This window comes from Nannospalax galili, unplaced genomic scaffold (assembly GCF_000622305.1).
Source record: "Nannospalax galili isolate Female #2095 unplaced genomic scaffold, S.galili_v1.0 scaffold514, whole genome shotgun sequence".
NCBI classification, from domain to species: Eukaryota; Metazoa; Chordata; class Mammalia; order Rodentia; family Spalacidae; genus Nannospalax; species Nannospalax galili.
This window is the reverse complement of record NW_008336076.1, coordinates 1,199,071-1,220,705: the sequence shown is the minus strand read 5'-3', so window position 1 is coordinate 1,220,705 and position 21,635 is coordinate 1,199,071. Positions and strand designations below refer to the sequence as shown.

The following is a 21,635-nucleotide window of genomic DNA, read 5'->3' as shown; positions in this document are numbered from 1 at the left end:
TATATATATGATAAACTTGACAATGGAAGCTACCAGAGCTTTGGCGAGCGAATATAATGGGGTAGGCTAGGAGCAAAGTGAGAAGAAATCCTAGACAAGTATTTGTTAGATCCTTAAAGGGAGTCACACACATGCACTGATGTGTGAGGCACTGAGAACATCAGTAGCTCAACATTCAGCCCACTTATAAAATGTAAATTCACTTGAAAAGAGTTGGATACTCCAATACATAAAATTGCCTACCACAGAGCAAACAAGCATGATATATTTTCATGGAGGATAAATTTTCATATTGATATGTTAAAATAAGTTCAATGAGATCTTTCTAAAGTGTCTAAAGTGGACTTGTCTATATTATTGTTTCAGAACAAATTTCAAGGAATGGTCTTTGATTTTGTAACCAAACAAGTCTTTGACATCAGCATCATGATCCTCATCTGCCTCAACATGGTCACCATGATGGTGGAAACTGACGACCAGAGTCAGGAGATGACGAACATCCTGTACTGGATCAACCTGGTGTTCATTGTGCTGTTCACGGGCGAGTGCGTGCTCAAGCTCATCTCCCTCCGCTATTACTATTTCACCATCGGATGGAACATTTTTGATTTTGTGGTAGTCATTCTCTCCATTGTTGGTAAGAAAAGGAGCTTTTCCTTTAACAATTAACAGGGCCAGATATGGTGACAAATGCCAGTCATTCCAGCATTCAGGAGGTTAGGGCAAGGGGATCTCAAATCCCAGCACAGCTTGAGGCTACATAGTAAGACCCTGTCTCAAAAAACAACTGAAAAAAAAAAAAAATGAAAGGAGAGAATTGACTTTCTGTTTTAAAGCTTTAGAGATATTTCTCACTAATCTTTCTTATTGACTTCAAAATTTTTGGTTTTTCAATTTTCTGATTTCATCTGTTTATGAAGTGATGTGCTTATTTTTTTTTCTTTTTATTATCTTGCCTCAATTCAAAAGCCAGTAACTGTAACTTGGCATAATGGTCCTGTGCTTAGCCATAGTCCAGAGAATAGATGACTACTGCTTTAAATGAACAACTTACACCACGTGCTCATAGAGCATTAGAAGCAGTCAGTGAATAAATATGATGTCTTCGATAATTGGGGCAGTTTATATGTACATTCATATATGTGATCACATGCATAGGCTTCATGCTTTCCTTGAGTTCAGATAGCTTTCTGCAGTTTGTAATATTCCTTTTTAGAAGTAGACATTGTACTCAGAGGTCTAAAACAATCCAATGTCATCAAAATATGTTAATTGTTCATGTATAGAATGTTAAGAAACTGAAAGTAAATACAAGAAGATCTATGGCAACTTTGGCTTTTATTTATTTGTTTGATTATTATTATTGGTACTGAGGATGAATGTTCAAGGCCTTGTTAGGTAAATGCTCTACCACTGAACAACATCCCAGTGACCAGGTTGAGCATATTTGAGAAAAGGCAACACATATATTGAGAGGAAAAAAATATATAAAGACATGCCTCATTGTTTTATGCTTTTTAGATAATATGTTTTTTAATTTTTTAATTTATTTATTTTTATTTTACATGTGTGAGTGTTTTGCCTGCATGTATGTAAGTGCACTTGTGTCATGCAATCCCCACAGAAGCCAAAAGATGATGTCAGATCCCCTAGAATTGGAGTTGTGGACAGCTGTTAGCCGCCATGTGGGTGCTGGGAACTGAACCTGGGTCTTCTGCAAGAGTAGCCAGTGCCTTCAATCACTAAGACATCTCTCCAGCCTCAATAGTATGTGCTTTGCAAACTGAAGGTCATGGCAACTCTGCACTGAACAAGTATGCTTGCCCCATTTTTCCAACGGAGCAGAGAATTGATAGCATTTTAGCAAAAAGTATTTTTAATTAAGATACATATTTTGGACATAATGCTATCTTATACTTAATAAATAGCAATATATTATAAACATATACTATTACTTGCACTGAGAAACCAAACGATTCATGTGGTTCATTTTCCCAGCGTATTTGCTTTATTATGGTTATTTGTAACCAGACCACATTAAATGGAGGAGTGTCTATATCATTGTTTATACTGCTTACCAACATTGTACAAGTTACCAAAGAGTATTATCAGGTAGTAAGACAGTAATAAGAAATGAATAATATAAAAGCTTGACCTCACAGGGTGTGAGAATAGAGTGGTGGTTACTAGAGGCTGGGGAGAAGATAAAGAAGGAGGATGAGAGAGGTTAACCAAGAATTCCACAGAAGCAAGAGTTCTGGTGCTCCTGCACAGCAGGTTCACTACAAATAACAGTACTGTGTTGGATGCTTTAAAAAGCTAAGGAAAGATTTTGAGTATTTTCACTATAAGGTTAGTGTTTCAAAAAAGATGTTTAACATGATTAAGCACTGCAGAGCATCCACATGCATGGAAACATTAGGTGGTACCCCACAAATATGAAAAGTTTAATGCATTGGTTACAACATTTTTTATAAGAAAAGAGAGGCTATTTGAGGGTAAAAAGATCTACCTCGAGGGTTCCCTTGTTCTACCTTTTCAGCTCTTCTACCAAGGGCAAGTTAGGTTAGTTCTCCAATGCCTGGTTTTCCAAAAACTAAAGGACTAATGAGTATTAAATATGACTATTCAAAAAAGTTTATGTGGCCCTGCATTTATTAAGAAGAAAAGATTGAAAATGTTAGGCATAGCAGCAACATGGGACTGGAGAGATGGCTCAGTCATTTAAAGCACTGACTGCTCTTACAGAGGACCTGTCGATTCTCAACACCCACCTGGCAGCTAACAACTATCTGTAACTACAGTTCGAGAGGATTCAATGCCCTCTTCTGATCTCTATGGGCATTGCATGACACGGGTACACTTACGTGCATGCAAGTAATACACTCATACATGAAATAAAATTTAAAAATAAAAATAAATTACTAATAAGCATAGCAACACCGAAAGTTGACTCATTTGCTGGGGTTCAGTTCCAATTGAGTCTGTCCCACAAGCCTGTGTATTCTGTACATATATTCAACTATTTCAAAGAGAAAAGAACTCTCATCATGAGTACTCGTCTAGAACATATCATTGAAAATTACGTTTCAGGGCTGGAAAGATAGCTCAGTGGTTAAGAACTCTGGTTGTTCTTGCAGAAGACCAGGGTTCGAATCCCAGCACCCACGTGGCAGCTAACAACTATCCATAACTCCAGTCCCAGGGGATCAGGCAGCCATTTCTGACCTCTGTGGGCATTGCACAACATGGCTGCACTTACCTACATGCAGGCAATACACACCTACACATAAAATAAAAATAATAAATAAAAATTTTTTAAAAAGAAAATTATATGTCTCATCTTCCAGCTCACAAATAATAGCACTAGTATTTTGAAAGTATAAACCCATTTCTGTGCTTAGCTGATATATACTTTGTGATATCTTTAAACATCTAGTAGTTTGGGCTTGTTTTAAAAACAGTTATTATAATGAAGAAAAAAATGACCATCAATGCCTTCATTTAGGACAAAGATGTTAATGGCATAACACCAAATGTATTAATTTCCATTTTAGTGAGTAAGTATCACAGATTATTTGCACACAGATATACAGAGATGCACAGGAATATACATATATCTATTTCTGTCTAGGTATAATAGGTAAAATTAGGCATAAGCATATGCACATATTGATATATATCTAATTCCTATATGCACAGTTTGTAGATGGTACTTGTCTTTGTTTACTGCTATCATTAACACAATTGGTTATTGGTTTTCAATAGGAATGTTTCTTGCTGAGCTGATAGAGAAGTATTTTGTGTCCCCTACCCTCTTCCGTGTGATCCGCCTGGCCAGGATTGGCCGAATCCTCCGTCTGATCAAAGGCGCCAAGGGGATCCGCACGCTGCTCTTCGCTCTGATGATGTCACTTCCTGCTCTGTTTAACATCGGCCTCCTGCTCTTCCTGGTCATGTTCATCTACGCCATCTTTGGAATGTCCAATTTTGCCTATGTTAAGAGGGAAGTTGGAATTGATGACATGTTCAATTTTGAGACCTTTGGCAACAGCATGATCTGCCTGTTCCAAATCACCACCTCTGCGGGCTGGGATGGACTCCTAGCTCCTATTCTGAACAGTGCGCCTCCCGACTGTGACCCTGACACAATTCACCCTGGAAGCTCAGTGAAGGGGGACTGTGGGAACCCATCTGTAGGTATTTTCTATTTTGTCAGCTACATCATCATCTCCTTCCTGGTTGTGGTGAACATGTACATCGCCGTCATCCTGGAGAACTTCAGCGTTGCCACTGAAGAGAGTGCAGAGCCCCTGAGCGAGGACGACTTTGAGATGTTCTACGAGGTCTGGGAGAAGTTCGACCCTGATGCCACTCAGTTCATAGAATTCTGCAAGCTCTCTGACTTTGCAGCCGCGCTGGATCCTCCTCTGCTTATCGCAAAGCCCAACAAAGTCCAGCTCATCGCCATGGACCTGCCCATGGTCAGTGGAGACCGGATCCACTGCCTGGACATCTTATTTGCTTTTACAAAGCGGGTTTTGGGTGAGAGTGGAGAGATGGATGCCCTCCGCATACAGATGGAAGAGCGGTTCATGGCCTCAAATCCCTCCAAAGTCTCTTATGAACCCATCACCACCACTTTGAAACGCAAACAAGAGGAGGTGTCTGCTATTGTTATCCAGCGAGCTTACAGGCGCTATCTCCTAAAGCAGAAAGTTAAGAAAGTTTCATCTATATATAAGAAAGACAAGGGCAAAGAAGGCGAGGGAACACCAATCAAAGAAGACATCCTCATGGATAAACTAAACGAGAATTCAACTCCAGAGAAAACTGACGTGACACCTTCTACCACTTCACCACCTTCATACGATAGTGTGACCAAACCAGAGAAGGAAAAATTTGAAAAGGACAAATCAGAGAAAGAGGACAAAGGAAAAGATATCAGGGAAAGTAAAAAGTAAAAAGAAACCAAGAATATTCCATTTTGTGATCAACTGTTTACAGCCTGTGTTGGTGATGCATCTGTGGATTCCCTCAGGAGGTCTATGCCAGACTGACTGTTTCTACAAATGTATTCTTAAGGTCAGTGCCTATAACAAGACAGGGACCTCTGGTCAGCAAACTGGGACTCACTAAGCCAGAGAAACAGCACTGACAGGTTTCTGTTTCCACAACCAGCTGACACTGCTGAAGAGTGCAATGGCTACTCAGACTATAGGAACCAATCGAAAGGGGGGGAGGGAAGTTAAATTTTTATGTAAATCTAACACATGACACTTGATAACAGTAAATGTCACCACTGTTTGTGTTTTAACTGCCACATCTGCCATATTTTTACAAAATGTGTGCTGTGAATTTATCACCTTTTTTTTTTAATTCACAGGTTGTTTACTCTTATATGTGACTATTTTTGTAAATGGGTTTATGTTTGGGGAGAGGGATTAAGAGGGGATTCTACATTTCTCTATGTATAACGGAATATATTTTAAAATGAAGGCATGCTGCAATTCTCATTCACATATGAAAATATCACATCACAAGAGGAAAGAGTTTACTTCTTATTTCAGGATGTTTTTAGATTTTTGAGGTGCTTAAATAGCTATTCATATTTTTAAGGTGTTTCATCCAGAAAAAAATTTAATGTGCCTGTAAATGTTCCATAGAATCACAAACATCAAAGAATTATTTTATTTTTACATAATCCATTATATGTACATGTATATATGTATATATGTATATGGATGTGTATATACATATATACACACATGCACACACAGAGACACACATACCATCACATAGTCATTCCAAGTCCTGGCAGCATGACTATAACATTTTTGATAAGTGTCCTTTGGCTTAAAATACAAATATCCTATCAGTCCTTTCTAAGAAACCTGAACTGACCAAAAAGCACCCCTACCGCCACTTTATAAAGTTGAGTCTGCTTTTTCCTGCAGTATTGTTTAGCCATCTTCTGCTCTTGGTAAGGTTGACATAGCGTATGTCAATTAAAAAATAAATAAATAAAAGTCTGCTTTGTAAATAGTCACTTTACCCAGTGGTGCATGTTTGAACAAACAAAAATGATGATTTAAGCACAGTATTTACTGCATCAAATATGTACCACAGTAAGTATAGTTTGCAAGCTTTCAACAGGTGATTGCCATTGGTTCCCTTAGAGTTTGGAGCTGTCACTGCTGCATGTCTCTCTTGCTGATGCTGCTGAATCTTATTCCTTCCACTGTTCAGAAGTCTAATTGGGGAAGCCATATGTCAGTGGTGAAGTGAAGAGAATTGTTCGATCCAGACCTCATCCTTCATGTCATGAGCAATAGGTTGCAGCAAACAACAAAGAGCTTCTTGCTTTTCATTCTTCCAATCCCATCTGAAGAGCCTGTGATGAAAAGTCTGACTGCAGAAACACGTTCTAAGCTGCTTGGATCTGTTGAAATGTTTGGTTAGAGTTTTCTAAGAAAATATAAATACTGTAAAAAGGTTCATTTTATTTTATTTTTCAGCCTTTTGTACATAAAATGAGAAATTAAAAGTATCTTCAGGTTGATGTCGCAGTCACAGCGTTAGTTTCTGTTGCCAGCACTTTTAATTAAAGCACTCCACAAAGTAAGAAATAAGGACAAGATGCAGTGTAGGTTTCTGCTTTTGTTCTTAGTACTGTGAACTTGCACACATTGCCACATGAAACAGTTCTCACACGGAGTCCGATGTTTATTTGCTTTCGGTAGTAATACCTTATCAGTAAAAGAAGGTTCTTCAAAGATCGGTTGAAGTTTTGGCATTACTTAAATCTGATGTTTCCACCTGGTCTTTTTTCCCAGTTCTCATCAGACTTTTGTAATGTTTGTTTACACAGATAGACAGATAGAATCTTATTGATCTATACGGCAGTAGAACCGTATCAGAAATGATGCAGAAATCAAGCTTTCTCTCTCCTTTCTTCTTTCTCTTTCCCTTTCTTTCTTTCTTTCTTTCTTTCTTTCTTTCTTTCTTTCTTTCTTTCTTTCTTTCTTTCTTTCTTTCTTCCACAAAACCAGGTAGTGGAATTATATTACCAGTTATAGCAAAACATTTTGTTTCACAAACAACATTCAGCATAGATTCTTTATACTGAAACTGTTGGCTTGTAGTGTATGGGTGAATGCATGCAGGAAAATGCTATTACCATACAGAGCAGTAAGCCACATTGCAATCAAGCTGAAAGAATAAAGATTTTGCTTTGGTTTTTTTGTATTTAATTGTTCTGTCTATGTTTCTATCTTTGAAATGCCATTTAGAGGTAAATTTCTATCCTGTAAAAATGATCTATCTGAAAAAAATAAATGTAAAGAATACACATTAAATATAATTCATCTTTAAATTTTTCATGGAATGGAAATTAAGAAGAGTGTATTGGATATCTAGTTTTAATATTGGCCAAAACCCTAGATATGGTACTGGGTAGAGTAGTGGAAAGTTACAAAAAATTAATAAAAAAAATTGACTAACATTTTAAGTTGTGCATCCTTTCTCCTCCCCGTTACCTGTGGTTTAGTTTTGTTTTTCACTTCCCCATTTCATTATATATTCTTTGCTTGTTTGTTTGTTTTGTTTCTTGAGACAGAGTCTCCTTGTAGCCCCAGCTGATCTGGAACTTGCAATGTAGACCATCCCAGACTGATCTGGATCTTACAGAGATCTACCTGCCTCTGCCTCCCTAGCACTGGGATTAATGGCATGCTTCACCACGCCTGACTTGCCTTCCTTGTTTTAGTCTCCTACTTTTTCCTCCCTCCTTTGGAACTTGGCAGTTTTCCTAGAGGATATTTTCCTTGTTTCTTTTTCTATTTTCTAGCTGCTTTGTTTATGTCTCTGTGTACATGGGCCCCTAATAATATCCTGCTACTTTGTAGAGTACGTATACTATCTACAATTCATTTTTTCAGTTTGCTTAGCAAAGCTTCTAAGAAAGCTTAAACCAATTCTTCATCATATAAAACAGATATTGAAAAGTCACAAATTTGGTTTTCCCATTTAATTATGAACAATTATAGAAGTGTTTCTCAGCTTTGATTGCATGTTAGAATGATTTGGCAAGAAATGCCAATGTGTGGATGGAGAGCAATGGAGAGCAAGCCGGTTGGTTGGACCCTTGTCTTTGGAAATGAGGCTTGGGCATCTAAGATTTTTAAGGCTCTTCACTAATGTTGAATCATACTAAACATTGAGAACCCATGAGTTAGGCTTCCCTTGTCCAATAGGAAAAAGGAAATGTTCTATCAAAAAATAAATAAACGTATCTGTCCCTTTCAAAGCCAATCATTTAGCTCATTGTGTACAGAGGATGCTAAGAAGATTCTGAAGTGTTTATCTCACAATATGAGTAACTGATGTTGATCTACTTAAACTCTTTGTTATTATATTTGGTGGAAAATATTAGATTAGAATGTATGCCATATGTGTGCAGGTGCCAAAAACGGATTCCCTCTTCTTTAGGGTCAGTCATAAAGAAAGAGCAGATACAGGTACCCAAGCCCATGTCAATGAAGATAGGAAGAGAGTGACTAGTTGATAGGCACCTCCTTTTCTCATGGTCACTCATGGAAAAAGGATAAGAAGATCTCTGGGGGAATGGTCTGGAAAGGGAGACACAAAGATTTGAGAGACATTCCAAAACATTTTCTTTTGTCTTAGAGGTGGTTAACCATCTATCATACAGACTATACTGGCAAAGTAACTCAGGCCTAACTTAAAAAGGCTCCCCACACTCTAGCCTTACCCATAAGGATCTCCTTGATTGTCAGGCCTTAAGAAAGAAACACTGATGTTTTTGTGCACTCAACCTTGCCTGGATAAAAACCAGAGGACAAAAAGTAGCCTCTACTGGTAGATATCAGGAGGAAGGGTACTTACTGCCTTTCAGGTTGTCTTTCTCCATTTACAGACACAAGCTACCTGTTTATGTATAAGCTTTCATTCATCTGGTCACCTCAAGTACAAGCAGGGAGGACTGCCGGTTTGACACTCGTAAAGGCAGATATTTCTGACAGTTTGATCCTATTTGATCATGGGTGTTCACTGGCATGTACACATGACTTCATAAAGTTTAAAAATATCAGGTGACCTCTTAAAATCAAATGTTCTGTCTCTTATCAATTCTTGTTCCCAGTACAAGATCCAACAGATAAGAAGCCTCACTAAGCAAATGTATGCAGGTTATAAGGAGGACAGATGCTTTCAGTCCAGCCAGCAGTCACTGGACTCAACAACTCCCCTGTCTAATGTAACCCACTCAGTTAAGGTCTACAGAGAAATAAATGTCTTTTGTATACAAATTCTATTGGTAAATTGTTATGTGCCATTTGAGCTCATGGAGAAGCAGACTCTGGAGATGGGATTGGCCCTCCCACTTCAGGTTCAAGCAGGTTTATCTCAAAATGATCTTCAAGACTCTTGTCAGGCTAGCACCCTGACTCTATGACATGGAAGAAGGAAAACAACAAAACAACCCCAAAATAAAGACATTGTGGCCTTGAGAACAGCTAAAAGATAAACTAACTTCAACAGAACTTACCATTTTTGGTCTCATGACCTAAACATGTCTATAGTAAAAGCAGGGAATTTTCCATTTTTTACAGCAACAAGAAAAGTAGTGCAGGCTAAAGCAAACGAATAATGAACACCAAGATTTACCAAACACTTAATGAAAGAACCAACAGGGTAGATTTTAAGAAGAAATAAAAGACTGTTTACCATCCATGGAAAGGACAGAGGGCCCTCCACCTAAAATTCCTCAGTCAGTAAGTCCGGCATCACAATTTTCCTTAGTTAATTTCTGCTGGGCGCTGTAAGCATGAATTTGACAATGTTTTGCTATGTACCTGCAGCTTCTCTCTACCTACTGCTTACACCCATTCAAAACCTAAAGTATGGTTTTGGTAGACCACCCTGAGCTTCACAAAGTAAAAAAGGGTTTTGACAGCTTTATGTTTTCTATAAGGGTTACCTGGGCTATTATAAAGCCCCATTGTATACACAGGTAATACTAATTTATACATTATCTTATGTATATAATTAGGATTCAAGGTTCTTTCAATAAGATGATTCTGTATAGCACTCTTTCTGAGCCAAACAACTGCCATCTTCATGACTTCAGCTGTGCCTACTTGCAAAAGATCATCACAATTGGACTCACTATTGTGTCCCTACATAAAAGGAGGAGTAAGCAGAATCATTGGTCCCTCATCTGAGTATCCAGCCACTCTTCTCAGCCAGTTGTGTATAATTCTGCCCTAGTCACATGTGGACTCCTTGTTTTGAGGAAGACTAAAGTAGATAACCTGAGGAAGGCTAAGAAGAGGGGTCTTGACCCATGAGGCTATGGGGAAAACAACATCCATGCTGGATAAAGACTTTCAGTGCAACTGCTCTTAGGTCACCCATGCACCTATCAGTAATCCCTCACTGAGTTAGTAAATACAATAAACTCATTGGTTCTCCAGGGTGAACTTTAGTACAAGCAAACATTGGTTTGGCATTAAAACCTTAGAAAAGGGGTAAACATTGCTTAGAACCCCAGGGAAGAACATTGTCACAACATATGGCAAATCTGTTATTACTATCATGTCTCGTGGTATTAAGAAAGGAAATGAGAAAATGAAAGATGTTAGAAGGATACAGAAATGGGTACACTGCATTAAGAATGATTTATGTATGAAGATTAAGATTGCTAGATCTTTCCAGAATAAAAAAGAAAATGAGAAAGTTTATACAAGTGATGAAGGTCTGAGTAGATTTGTTAAGGCATACAAAAGATGAGATTTAGAGATGACATATAGATCATCTTCAAATTTCTAAGGTCAAAATTCAATCAAACATCTACTTAAATTAATGGAGCTATTGCTCTAGCCTTGTTAACAATTATGAGAACTGTCTTAAGGAACAAAATATATGTTTAATCATTGTTTATTCAAGAGTGTTTGGATTTTTATCAAGCTTTATCTATATATTACACAGTAATTAAAAGTGCCAGACTGATGCAACTAACCTTCTTAAGTATAAATAACCATACCTGGAGGATATTAATGTGGGTAGAGGGAGTTAAAAGGAAAAAATTTTCTTCTTTTCCTCCAAGGTCAACTAAGTCCCAAGGGACTATGGGGAATCTCTTAAAATGTCCTGTTACTGTGATGAATCACCTGTCCTCTTGTTCAGGGAGGCCATGGAGACCACACTAGATGGACTTAACCTGGTGTCCAGTCTAAGAAGAGGAGGGTCAACACAGGAAAGTTTCTCCAGTGCTTTTAAGGAGAGTCACAATCAAGTAAAGTCTTTGACTTATCCTCACATAGATGGAATAATTGGTAAAAGGAACGCCAAGCAGTCAGAGGCTCCTCCCAAGCCCATGTGATCTCTGAAGACCAGATCCTCAACTGCCCCTAAAAGTAAAAAAAATGGTTAATTTGGGCCAACTGCAGGTCTTAAACACTCAATAGGAAAGTTTAACCAGAGAGTAAAGTGATTGGTATGTTTCTCTAAGAGTCTAAGAGACTGCACTTCTCAAACATTAGGCTTAAGTTCATATAAGATGTAATTCAGACAATTAATTTTCACAAGTGATTTTATTCTTAATAAAAAAAAAATGTTGCCCGGGTATAAGACTTCAGACTTTGGTCCAATTCAACATTGTATACCAATGTGTAGCTAAAAGAGATAGACCCTCTATTGTTGAAACCTAAAAATAAAATGATTGCTAAATTTCTTTTCTCTCCCCATCTAGAAGCCATTTAGGAGGGAACTCACATGGGGATTCTAGCCAGTCCAAGAGCTAGCAAAGTGTCTGAAAGCAAATTCTGAGTTCGTCACTCTCAAGTTTAGCCTTGGAGGCCAAAAGAAAAACAAGGAGGAGCCAAATAGACAGACGCTCTTGGAAGACGTCATCAAGAGATTATAATGGACTTTGATTTGAACATTTAAAACACCCTCTGTTCTGATTTTTCCTCATTCTCTACCTAGAAGTTGTAATGCGAACTACTCTTGCCTTTACTTACCTCTCTCATCTCCTCCCAGGCATCAGTCAAGCAATTTCTTTTCTCCCTACAGCTAACAGTTACATATTTTGGGGGTCTTTTAGACAGGCCTACTAAAGGGATGCTCTAATTGCCACACCCAACACATCCATTCAGCATGGAAGAAGCTAGAGTTGTCATAGACCCAATTCCTTCTTGGCACATAGGGTAACCTCTTCAGAGGGGTGCATGATAAGAATACAGAGTAGAAATTGACTAGGTTGTTTAGGGTAAAAAGATCACAAAGATAATAACCAGTTTCTTGGCTAAAAGCCAGTTTCTTTGGGCCTCTTGGCAGCCTACTCTGTGACAGAGGTCAGAGATTCCAAGAGCATTTGAGGGTTTTGATCTGATTCCTAAAAGATTTTAGAGTTAGCCCTCCAGGAACTGTTAAAGCAGCAAAATTTCCATGGGAGAAGGATGGTCAGGAGAATATCTCTGGCCTGGATAAAGACCCATCTTTCCAGGTTTGCCAAATCCCCCGGTCATGGAACCACCTCTAAGAGGGAAAATTCACCTTGTTATGCTAAAGAGATGGATGGCATATCTAACGCATTAATAAGATGGTGAACTTTTCCTGCTCAAATGCCCACCTCTTAGTGCAGTCCTTTTGAACTGAGTTGCAGATGTGTGGGTCTCTCCAAGACTTTCCCGCTTTTCTGACTTGAGATAGCACAATCTCTCCTTTTCTTCTTTGTATCTCTTTTCATGCTTTATTTCTTTCCTTTTTCTCTAGATCTCTTTTATCTTCCCTGCCATACGGTTGCTAGTTTGCCACATGTCCTCTCTAAATAAGCATGGCTTCATGGATTTTTTTCCTTTTCTCCTCCTCAAGCAGCAGCTGAGATATACAGCTTGCATGCCCTAGGGACTTTTCTTTAAACTCTAATAAAACTGTCTTGCAGCTTCCATTTGGGTCCATTCTTAAATTCTTTTATAAATGAGACTTAGACCTTCTGGGAAGGACCATGTTTCTCCCCTGTATCATATGTGAGCAACCCTACAGGAGTGATGGTAACCAAAATCATGTCCTCTGGAAGAACAGCAAGCACTCTTAACTCTAGTCCCCTAAAGAAAATCTTGACTCAAGTGACACAGTCCAAACATTCCTAACCAAAGAAAATATTACAAGATATATAGGCTAACTTTTAAAGAGATGGTTGACATTAATACTGTTAACATAATTAATACATTAATTACATGGCAATACCCATTGTATAAGCTCATACATTATTCTAAGAACAAGGCCAATCCCATCTAGGCACTTGTGATGGTATTTCAGGGAAAGCAGTCTTATACACATAACATCTAGTTTCTTGGGGAAACCAATCATCCTCACTTCATAAGAAGAGTACTGGGACTTAAAGTAGTAAGAAAAAAGCAGTTTTTATGACCTTACAAATCAGGCATCAGCCTACAGAAAAGGCCACATATTAAAATTTAAAAGGCTAGTGGAAAAATTGGTGCAAAACAGTGGTTTTTATATTCCTAATTTCATTTCTCTGCACCATGACTTCCTCATTGACTGAGATATTCAGTGGGATACAATCTTCCTGGTGACTAGTATTGTCCCCTACCCAGATTCCCCCTCCTATTGGTTCTGACAAAAAGCCTTATCTAATGTACATCCTGGAGACTCGAGATTCCCTCCTTTTCTGATATGTGGGCTCAGCTGCCTAACAGACTGCCTGTAATTTTTTAATCCTAGGATGAATTGAGATCACCTAGACAAGCAGATACCAGCTGCCCATTAGAGAAGATGGGGGCTAGTGCCTCCTGCTTGTCTGTGATTCTCTAATGAGCTCTAACTGCACCTTGTACTGAAAATGAACCATTTTGCCTATTTATTACATTCCCTGATGAGTGAAGTATACAAATTTATAATTCAAAGAAATTTCAGAAATTCTTCATTAAAAAATCTGAAGCTATTGGCAATTAATGAAGTATCAGTTTGAGGGATTTTTAAATGTTTCATTTTAGGGCCAGTGAGATAGCTCAACAGCTAAGGGTGCTTATCACCAAGCCTGAAGACTTGAGTTCAATCCATGGGACCCACACGGTGAAAGTAGAGAACTGGCTCCCAAAAGTTGTTCTCTGACCTGCACATATGTACTATGGTGCGTACACACACACACACACACACACACACACACACCTCTACACATACATTCACATAACCTCTGTATAAAGGAAGATGTAAATACTGAATATGTTTGATGATACTAGGAAATTTAGAACGAAACTTTACTGGTTATGTTTTTCTACTCAGCTAATTCCTACAACAGCATTAATTTATGAACCAAATGTTTTATTTAGTTTGGCTACACTTATGGCACAAGATCTGACTCCCACAATGGCTGGACCAGTTCACATCCCACCAGCAGTGTATAACAGTTCCCTTCTGCCCACATTCTCACCAGCATTTGTCATTATTTGCTTTCTTTTAAAATTTGTTATTAAAGCACATGTGCATGAAAACCAGCGAAGGCCATAAGATGATGTCAGATTTCCCAGAATAGGAGTTACCTCATGGTTGTTAGCTACCATGTGGGTACTAGGAACTGAACCCTGGTCCCCTGCAAGAGCAGTCAGTACTCTTGCTCCAGGCCCCATTATTTATTTTCTTTTACTTTCTTGTATTTATTTATTTTTATTTTGTAAGTGTATGAATGTTATGCCTAAATGTATATAAGTGTACCCATGTGGTGCAGTGCCCACAGAGGACAGGAGAGGGCACTGGATGCCCTGGAACTGGAGTTACAGATGGTTGTTAGCCACCATGCAGGTGTTGGGATTCAAAAGTGGGTCCTCTGCAAGAACAGCCAGTGCTTGCAACTGCTGAGCCATCCCTCCAGCCCCATTTGCTTTTTTAATGGCTGTCATTCTAACTACGGTGAGTTGAAATCTCAGTGTAGTTTTACTTCAATTCTCTGATGGCTACTAATGTTGAACATTTTTTTCTTTGTTTACTGGCCATTTGTATATCATCTTTTGAGACTTGTCTATTCATTTAATTAGCCTATTTATTGATTGGTTGTTTGATTTCTTAGTCTTTTGAGTTCTTTGTATTTTCTAGGTATTAATTTTCCATCAAATGTATAGGTAGCAAAGATTTTTCTCCCACTCTGTAGGCTGTCTCTTTACTCAGTTGTTTCCTTTGTGCTGCAGAAACTTTTTGATTGCATGAACTCGCACTAGTCAGTTGTTGCCACTATTTTGTGAACTACTAGAGTGCAGAAAGTCCTGGCCTATGCCGATACCTGGAAGTGCTTTCTTTGTCCTTCTTTGTCCTCATCAGTTTCAGTTCCAGGTCTTATATTAGTAATCATTGATCCATTTGGACTTGACCTTTGTACAGGGTGGAAAACAGGAATCTAGTTTTATTCACTTATGCACTTACTTTGAAGACTGTCTCACTCTGTGGTCCAGGGTGGTCTTGAATTGCTGATCCTCTTGCCTTAACCTCTCAAGTGCTGGAATTACAAGTGTGAGCCACCATACCAGGCCCCTTTTATTTATTGTAAAGATTTCTGTATACTTATCTTTTACTATAGTGCATGTTTGTAATAGGTGACTAATTTTTTAAAATCTGATCTAATAATTTCAGTTAGTATCTGTGATGGTTTGAATGAGAATGTTCCCCCATAGGCTCCAAGTATTTGGAAATTTTGTCCCCAGTTGGTGGCACTGTTTTGGGAGGTCACAGAAGGTGTGGCCATGCTGTAGGAAACACGTCCCTGGAGGTGGGCTTAGAGAGGCCTTCAGTTCTGCTCTTGCTTCCTGTGCCTTCTTGAATATGTGGAGCTTAGCTTCTGTTCCTCCTCCAGTCACCTCCTCTGCCATGGCTCCCTGCCACGATGGACTCATGCTCCTTTGGAGCTGTAAGGTCAAATAAACTCTTCCTTCTATAAGCTGCTTTGGTCACTGTTTCTATCACAGCAACAGAAAAGTAACTAATACAGTATCCTATCTTAATTACATGTACTTACTAGAGTTGTTAATATATTTTATTCCTATCACCTTATTTTGTGATTTCTGCTTTTCAAATTTTTTCTTTACATATCCATTCTTTCCTGTCCTCTTTTACATTAAATGTGTTTACTTATTTTTCTTCCCTCCCCCATCTACTAGTTGCAAGTTACTCATCATCTCCCCACCACTCTATTCCTTTCTCCCTTTTTTCTCTTTCTTATGTGTTTATTCTTACATTTTAATCATATACTTAAGGTAAAATATGATCAATACTTCCTGTACCCTCATCTGAATCAGTGGAGTTTCCTAAACTAGTATTATTGTCAACTTGTTTTGTGTGTGTGTGTGTGTGTGTGTGTGAGTGTGTGTATGTGCACTTGTGTGTATATGTTTGGAGGGGCATGTGGGTATATATACATGGAGACCCAGAGTTCGATCTCAGGAATCGATACTCAGGAACCACCCATCTTGATTTTTCAAGACAAAGTCTCTCATTGGCCTAGAGCCACTGATTAGACAAGGCTGGTTGGCCAATGAGCCCCAGGGATCCTTTTGCCTCTATAACCATAGTGCTAGGGTTACAAGAAAATGCCACCACGCCTAGCTTTTTAACATGGGTGCTAGGCTCAAAGTCCAGTCCTCCTGCTTGTGTGGCAAGCACTTTGCCAATTGATCTCCCCAGTCCCAACAAACCTGATTCTTATGTGGTATTTTTACCTACTATTTTAAATGTACATTGACCTGCAAAAATTAAATGGCATTTTTGTTGCAGATTTGTGTAAGCAACACTTTATAGTTGTACGTGCTAATTAGTTGATTTCCTCAAGTGTGCTTTTCTGATAACTTCTTCATTTTGTGTTCTAGTCTTCATCTGATACATCCCATGGAGGTTCTATTAATAAGGTTCACATAGAACAAATTTTACTGAAACTGGTTTTAGTTCAGCTACATTTTTAAGATAGTAGTTGAAATTATAATTACTTTTTATATTTAAAATTTTAGGAGTCTAACACATCTTTATTAGTTGGACTCAAAATTTATTCTAACATAATTTGAGTATTCACAAATCTATTAGTATATTTAGTTTAGAACATTTCCAGAAAATTATCAGTTTTTAGCACTAACAGATATCCATACACATCTTAGAGGATTCCCTCAAGCCCAAATTTTCTCAGAGGTCTAAAGTCGTGAATGAACTCTGAATTCTGCTAATATTTTTTTCAGCTTCCTTAATCATACCGTTTCCCTTCTGAGTTCCAATCCAAATCACTGACTGATTTAAAATGTTAATCCCAGTTGTGTTCCTGGTACTGAATCCCTTTTGATTATTTCTATTATCAACTTCAAATATTTCTGAACTTGGTTTTCTGATATTTTGTTTCATATTCTTGCATATATGGCTCTAATTTTTTTAAGTTAGCATACAGATATATATATATATATTCTTTTTATTTGTCCACATTTCTCAGGGCTCTCCCCATTCCCCTGCCTCTACTTCCCCTTCATATCGCCCATTTCTTATATACCTATTATTGTAGAAATGGCTTTTATTAATGGCCTCCCTGTAGCCCCAGATGGCCTGGAACTCACCCTGCTGGCTTTGAACTCACAAAGACTCACCTGCCTCTGCCTCCCAAGTGCTGAGGTTAAAGCCATGCCACCACACCCAATTTGAAGGATTTTCTTGATATATTTGTTTTGTTTATCATTTAATATTCTTTGATTCAGGTAAATGCACTCTACATAATTTTAATCACCAATTGGGGGAATTACTTGCAACTCAGTATCTATTAAAACACATATGGCATGTTTAATGAATAATTGGAAATCAAATACAATCATCAGCTGCTAGGTTTGAAGTTTTGTACATGCTGACTAGATCAGGTTGGTTAATAATTGTCTTATTTTTCTGTTACTGTAATTAAATACCCTAATAAAAGCAACTTAAGGAGGAAGGGTCTCTTTTGGCTCACAGTCCCATGTTACAGCCTGTCCTGGCAACTAGTTGCAACGCATCCACAGTCAAGAAGCAAAAAGCAGTGAATGGCTAGCCTCGGGTAGGTCTCTCTGCTATATAGTCCAGGAGCCATGCACAAGGAATGGTGTTGCCCACTTTTAGTGTGGGTTTTTTCACCTCAATTAACCAACTCAACATACATGTTCACAGGCATGCCCACAAGCTAAATAATCCTTCCCAGGTGTATATGACGGCTTGTCTCCTAGGAGCGTTCAAATCCCATCAAGTTAACACCACAACCATGCTTCAAAATACATCCTTAGTGAATAATTTTGAATACTTTTTGTGTTATCTCCCAAAATACATATGTGAAAATCTCCCAGCATGGTCATGGATTTTATTTTTCTTGTTTATTCTGTTAGCTTTGCTATGTATTTTTGAAACAAGAGAAAACGGGATTCCCTTTCACGGTTCTTAGTCTCATTCGTAAAAGAATTTAAGAGTTTACTCAAATGGACGTTTTAGGACAATCTGATTAGAATTTAAGGAAAAACCCCAAGGGCAGGTAAGCACTAAATCTCAGCAGCTACCCTTAGGAGGAGGATGGTAGAAGAAAAAACCCATAAAGCTCTGCCTGTTCAAAGCCAGCATGGAGGTCAGCCACATGGTGGGGAAGGAAAAGGAACTTTAGAGAAACAGTAAGAAAACCCAAAATGTTGGGGCAGTCCAAAGTATTAGGGAAAACATGATTTAAAAGAACTATAAAGAAGAAAAGGAAAGGTTACATTTTCTGAAGAATTCAGAAAAGCAGGCAGACTTATGGAAAGCTCATGTCTGGGGCCCAGTCATAAGCCCTATACTAGGAGAAGGGGATTCTGGGCAGGAAAAATTCACCATCTCATTAGATATTCTGCTTATCTCTTTAGCAAGACTTATGGTGAACCAACCTTCCTAGCAGGGTTCTGTGACCAGGCAATTGACCTGGCAAAACCGGAAAGTTGGGTCTTTATCCAGGCCAGAGATACTGGTCTCTTGGCCAATTTTCTCTTAATGGACTTTTTTTTTTTTTTTTTTTTTTTTTGCTACTGTCACATTTTTATTTTCATCTGATTATTTGGTACTTATCAGTTGTCTAAGGTTTATAATTTCTACATTTTACAAATATATTGTCATCACTGTTATCGTTGTTACGAAACTAGTCTTCTTAATTTCTGCTAATGAATCCTTTAAGCTCATTTGGTCTAACACTACAATGACAAGGCTTTGGCTGAGGATTGCATGGCTCTCCTTTCTTTCATGTACTTTAAAGATCTGTAACCTCATGTTCAATATTGAGTATTTGTGGATTCTGCTCCTGTACCCGTACACACACACAACATTCAAATTTAAATTTATGATTTATTCTGGATTAATGATATTATTCATTTTTGTACATTTCTTTTGGGGAGATCTTTTTGAGACAGTGTCTCCCTGTAGCCCCAGCTGACCTGGAACTCACTGTGACTAGCCTTGAACTCACAGAGATCCACCTGCTTCTACCTCCCAAGTGCTGGGACTAAAGGTGTGTGCTACCATGCCCGGCTTCATTTTTGTACATTTCATTATTGTTTTGTTCATAGCAGAAATTATCACATGCTGCCAAATTCCAATCAGTTCTAAAATGAATTAGTACTTTTCCTCTTTCTGGGCATTCCAAGGACAAGAGAAGGGTTTTCCTCTGTTTCTCCTCTTCATTTAATCATGTGTTTCCGTTTTACATACAGGCTAAACTCTAGAAAACATTATGTTTATACTCAGTGCTCACTTAAATTCCTTAAAACATTTATCTTTTCATTCCCTCTTACATTTTCTTCATTGTGGAACATTTTTCTTCTAGTCAAAAAACAAACAAAACTGTAGCATGTCTTTTAATGTGAATCTTCTTGTACAGAAATCTTCAAGTTTGGTTGCCAAAAATAGATCTCCCATTTATTTTTTATTTCAAAGAATATTGTCACTAAATATAGAATTCTAGAACATTTTTTCTATTTTAGCATTTTGCTGGGGATATTCACTGTCTTCCATAAAATGACTGTAGTAAACAAACAACATCCACCTAATGCTGTCACTCACACACATAATGAAAGCATGCCCAAGATTTCATTTTACTTACAAGTTACTGATAACTGTTCTGTGATGAGAAGGAGTCACCTTAGGCTAAGTGGGTTTCACAGGAGCAGAAGCTCTATGTCTCTCAGTGAGAATTCTTTCTCAAACTGCTACTTCCATGTGTGCCAGGTCAATCGGTCATTTGGTCACTTTCACATCCTATATTTTACTCCTCCCCCTGGCAAAGCTACAAATTCTGTCTTCTGAAAAACAGACTTTATTAGAACTAAGATCTAATGATAATTACCTTTTAATTATTCTTTTCCAGTACTGACAAATATTCTTCAAGAAAACCTCTCAATATTCTAGAAATTATTTTCTGGTATTTCTTAATTGCCTCCTTTTTTTTACTAATTCCTCCAACAGTTAATCATAGAATTACCACATGATCCAACAATGCCACTGATAAATATACATGTAAGAGAAAAAGATGCATATGCCTTCATAGAAATTTGTATGTGGATATTAATACAAAAAAGGTGGAAAATGTCCAAATGCCTACCTATGGATAGCTAAGTCTGTCATATAATATAAAAGGGTATTTCTCAGCCATGGAAAGGAGTGAAGTACATATCAGTACTACAGCTTGGAAGATTCTCAAGGACATATGACAACTGAAAGAAGAGGCACAATGCCATGAACTATATGATCCATTTAAGGATATGCAGAATACACAGATGATTAGAAAAATGGAAGGCAGAAAACGAAGTGACTAACAGGGGTGTCTATGGGGTGTTAAAAAATTTGAATTATAGATCTGGTGGTAATATAACACTGAATATATACCAAATACTGCTGAACTCTGTGCTTTAAAGTGGTTATATTGTGAATTTCACTTCAATGAAAATCTATGGGAAAAGCATTTGGCAAACATTATTGCAGCCTTTCCACCAGGGGCTGCTGTTCCCTTTACGAAACTTGAGTGGTCTATTAAAATTCTTTTTTTTTTTTTCTTCCAGTTTATTTTGTATCTATTTTAGGTGAAAATAGTGGAAGTATGATTAAAATAACAATGTGATTCATTTGAATGACCTCTTAGAAAAGAAAGAATTCATATGGTATCTGTCTAGAAAAGATTCTTTTCCTTGAATAGAGATCTTACGTTTCCAAAATTAAGTCAACATGAACAAGCTATGAAATTAAAGAAATGGTTAATGGAAGCTCTTCAAAATCTCAAGTGAAACAGAATGAGGGCTATGCCCATGTATTACAGGGAATTTCAAGTATTTCTTTATTATTGCTGTACTTGAAGACGTTGTGAAAGTGTTTATATAAATTTTTTTATGAGTAAAATAAAATCACCTGTCCAAATTAAAAATAATTGCTTAAAGTTCTTTATAAAAGCTATTTTATTGGAATTCTTTCTATCATGAATAAAATAATTAGACCATCATGTCCCTGGATGGCTGTGGCCTGTGGTTTGAGGGAAATAACATAGAGCTTGCCATGCATCCCCAAGTGTGGAATGTTTCTTTTTGGCTCCAGTTTCACAAAAT

At 37.8% G+C, this 21,635-nt stretch overlaps 1 protein-coding gene across 5 annotated transcripts in view; it reads left to right on the top strand.

Moving 5' to 3' along the window:
• Positions 1-7,504, top strand: part of LOC103732335 (sodium channel protein type 2 subunit alpha) — a 157,384-nt gene extending 149,880 nt beyond the window's left edge. For all 5 annotated transcript variants that reach the window (XM_008830901.2, XM_008830900.1, XM_008830903.1 and 2 more), the window contains 2 exons: positions 367-637; positions 3,769-7,504. In XM_008830901.2, coding sequence (XP_008829123.1) covers positions 367-637; positions 3,769-4,964 — 1,467 coding nt within the window. In that variant the 3' untranslated portion in view covers positions 4,965-7,504. The remainder of the gene's footprint in view (positions 1-366; positions 638-3,768) is intronic.
• The last annotated feature ends 14,131 nt before the right edge of the window (positions 7,505-21,635 follow it).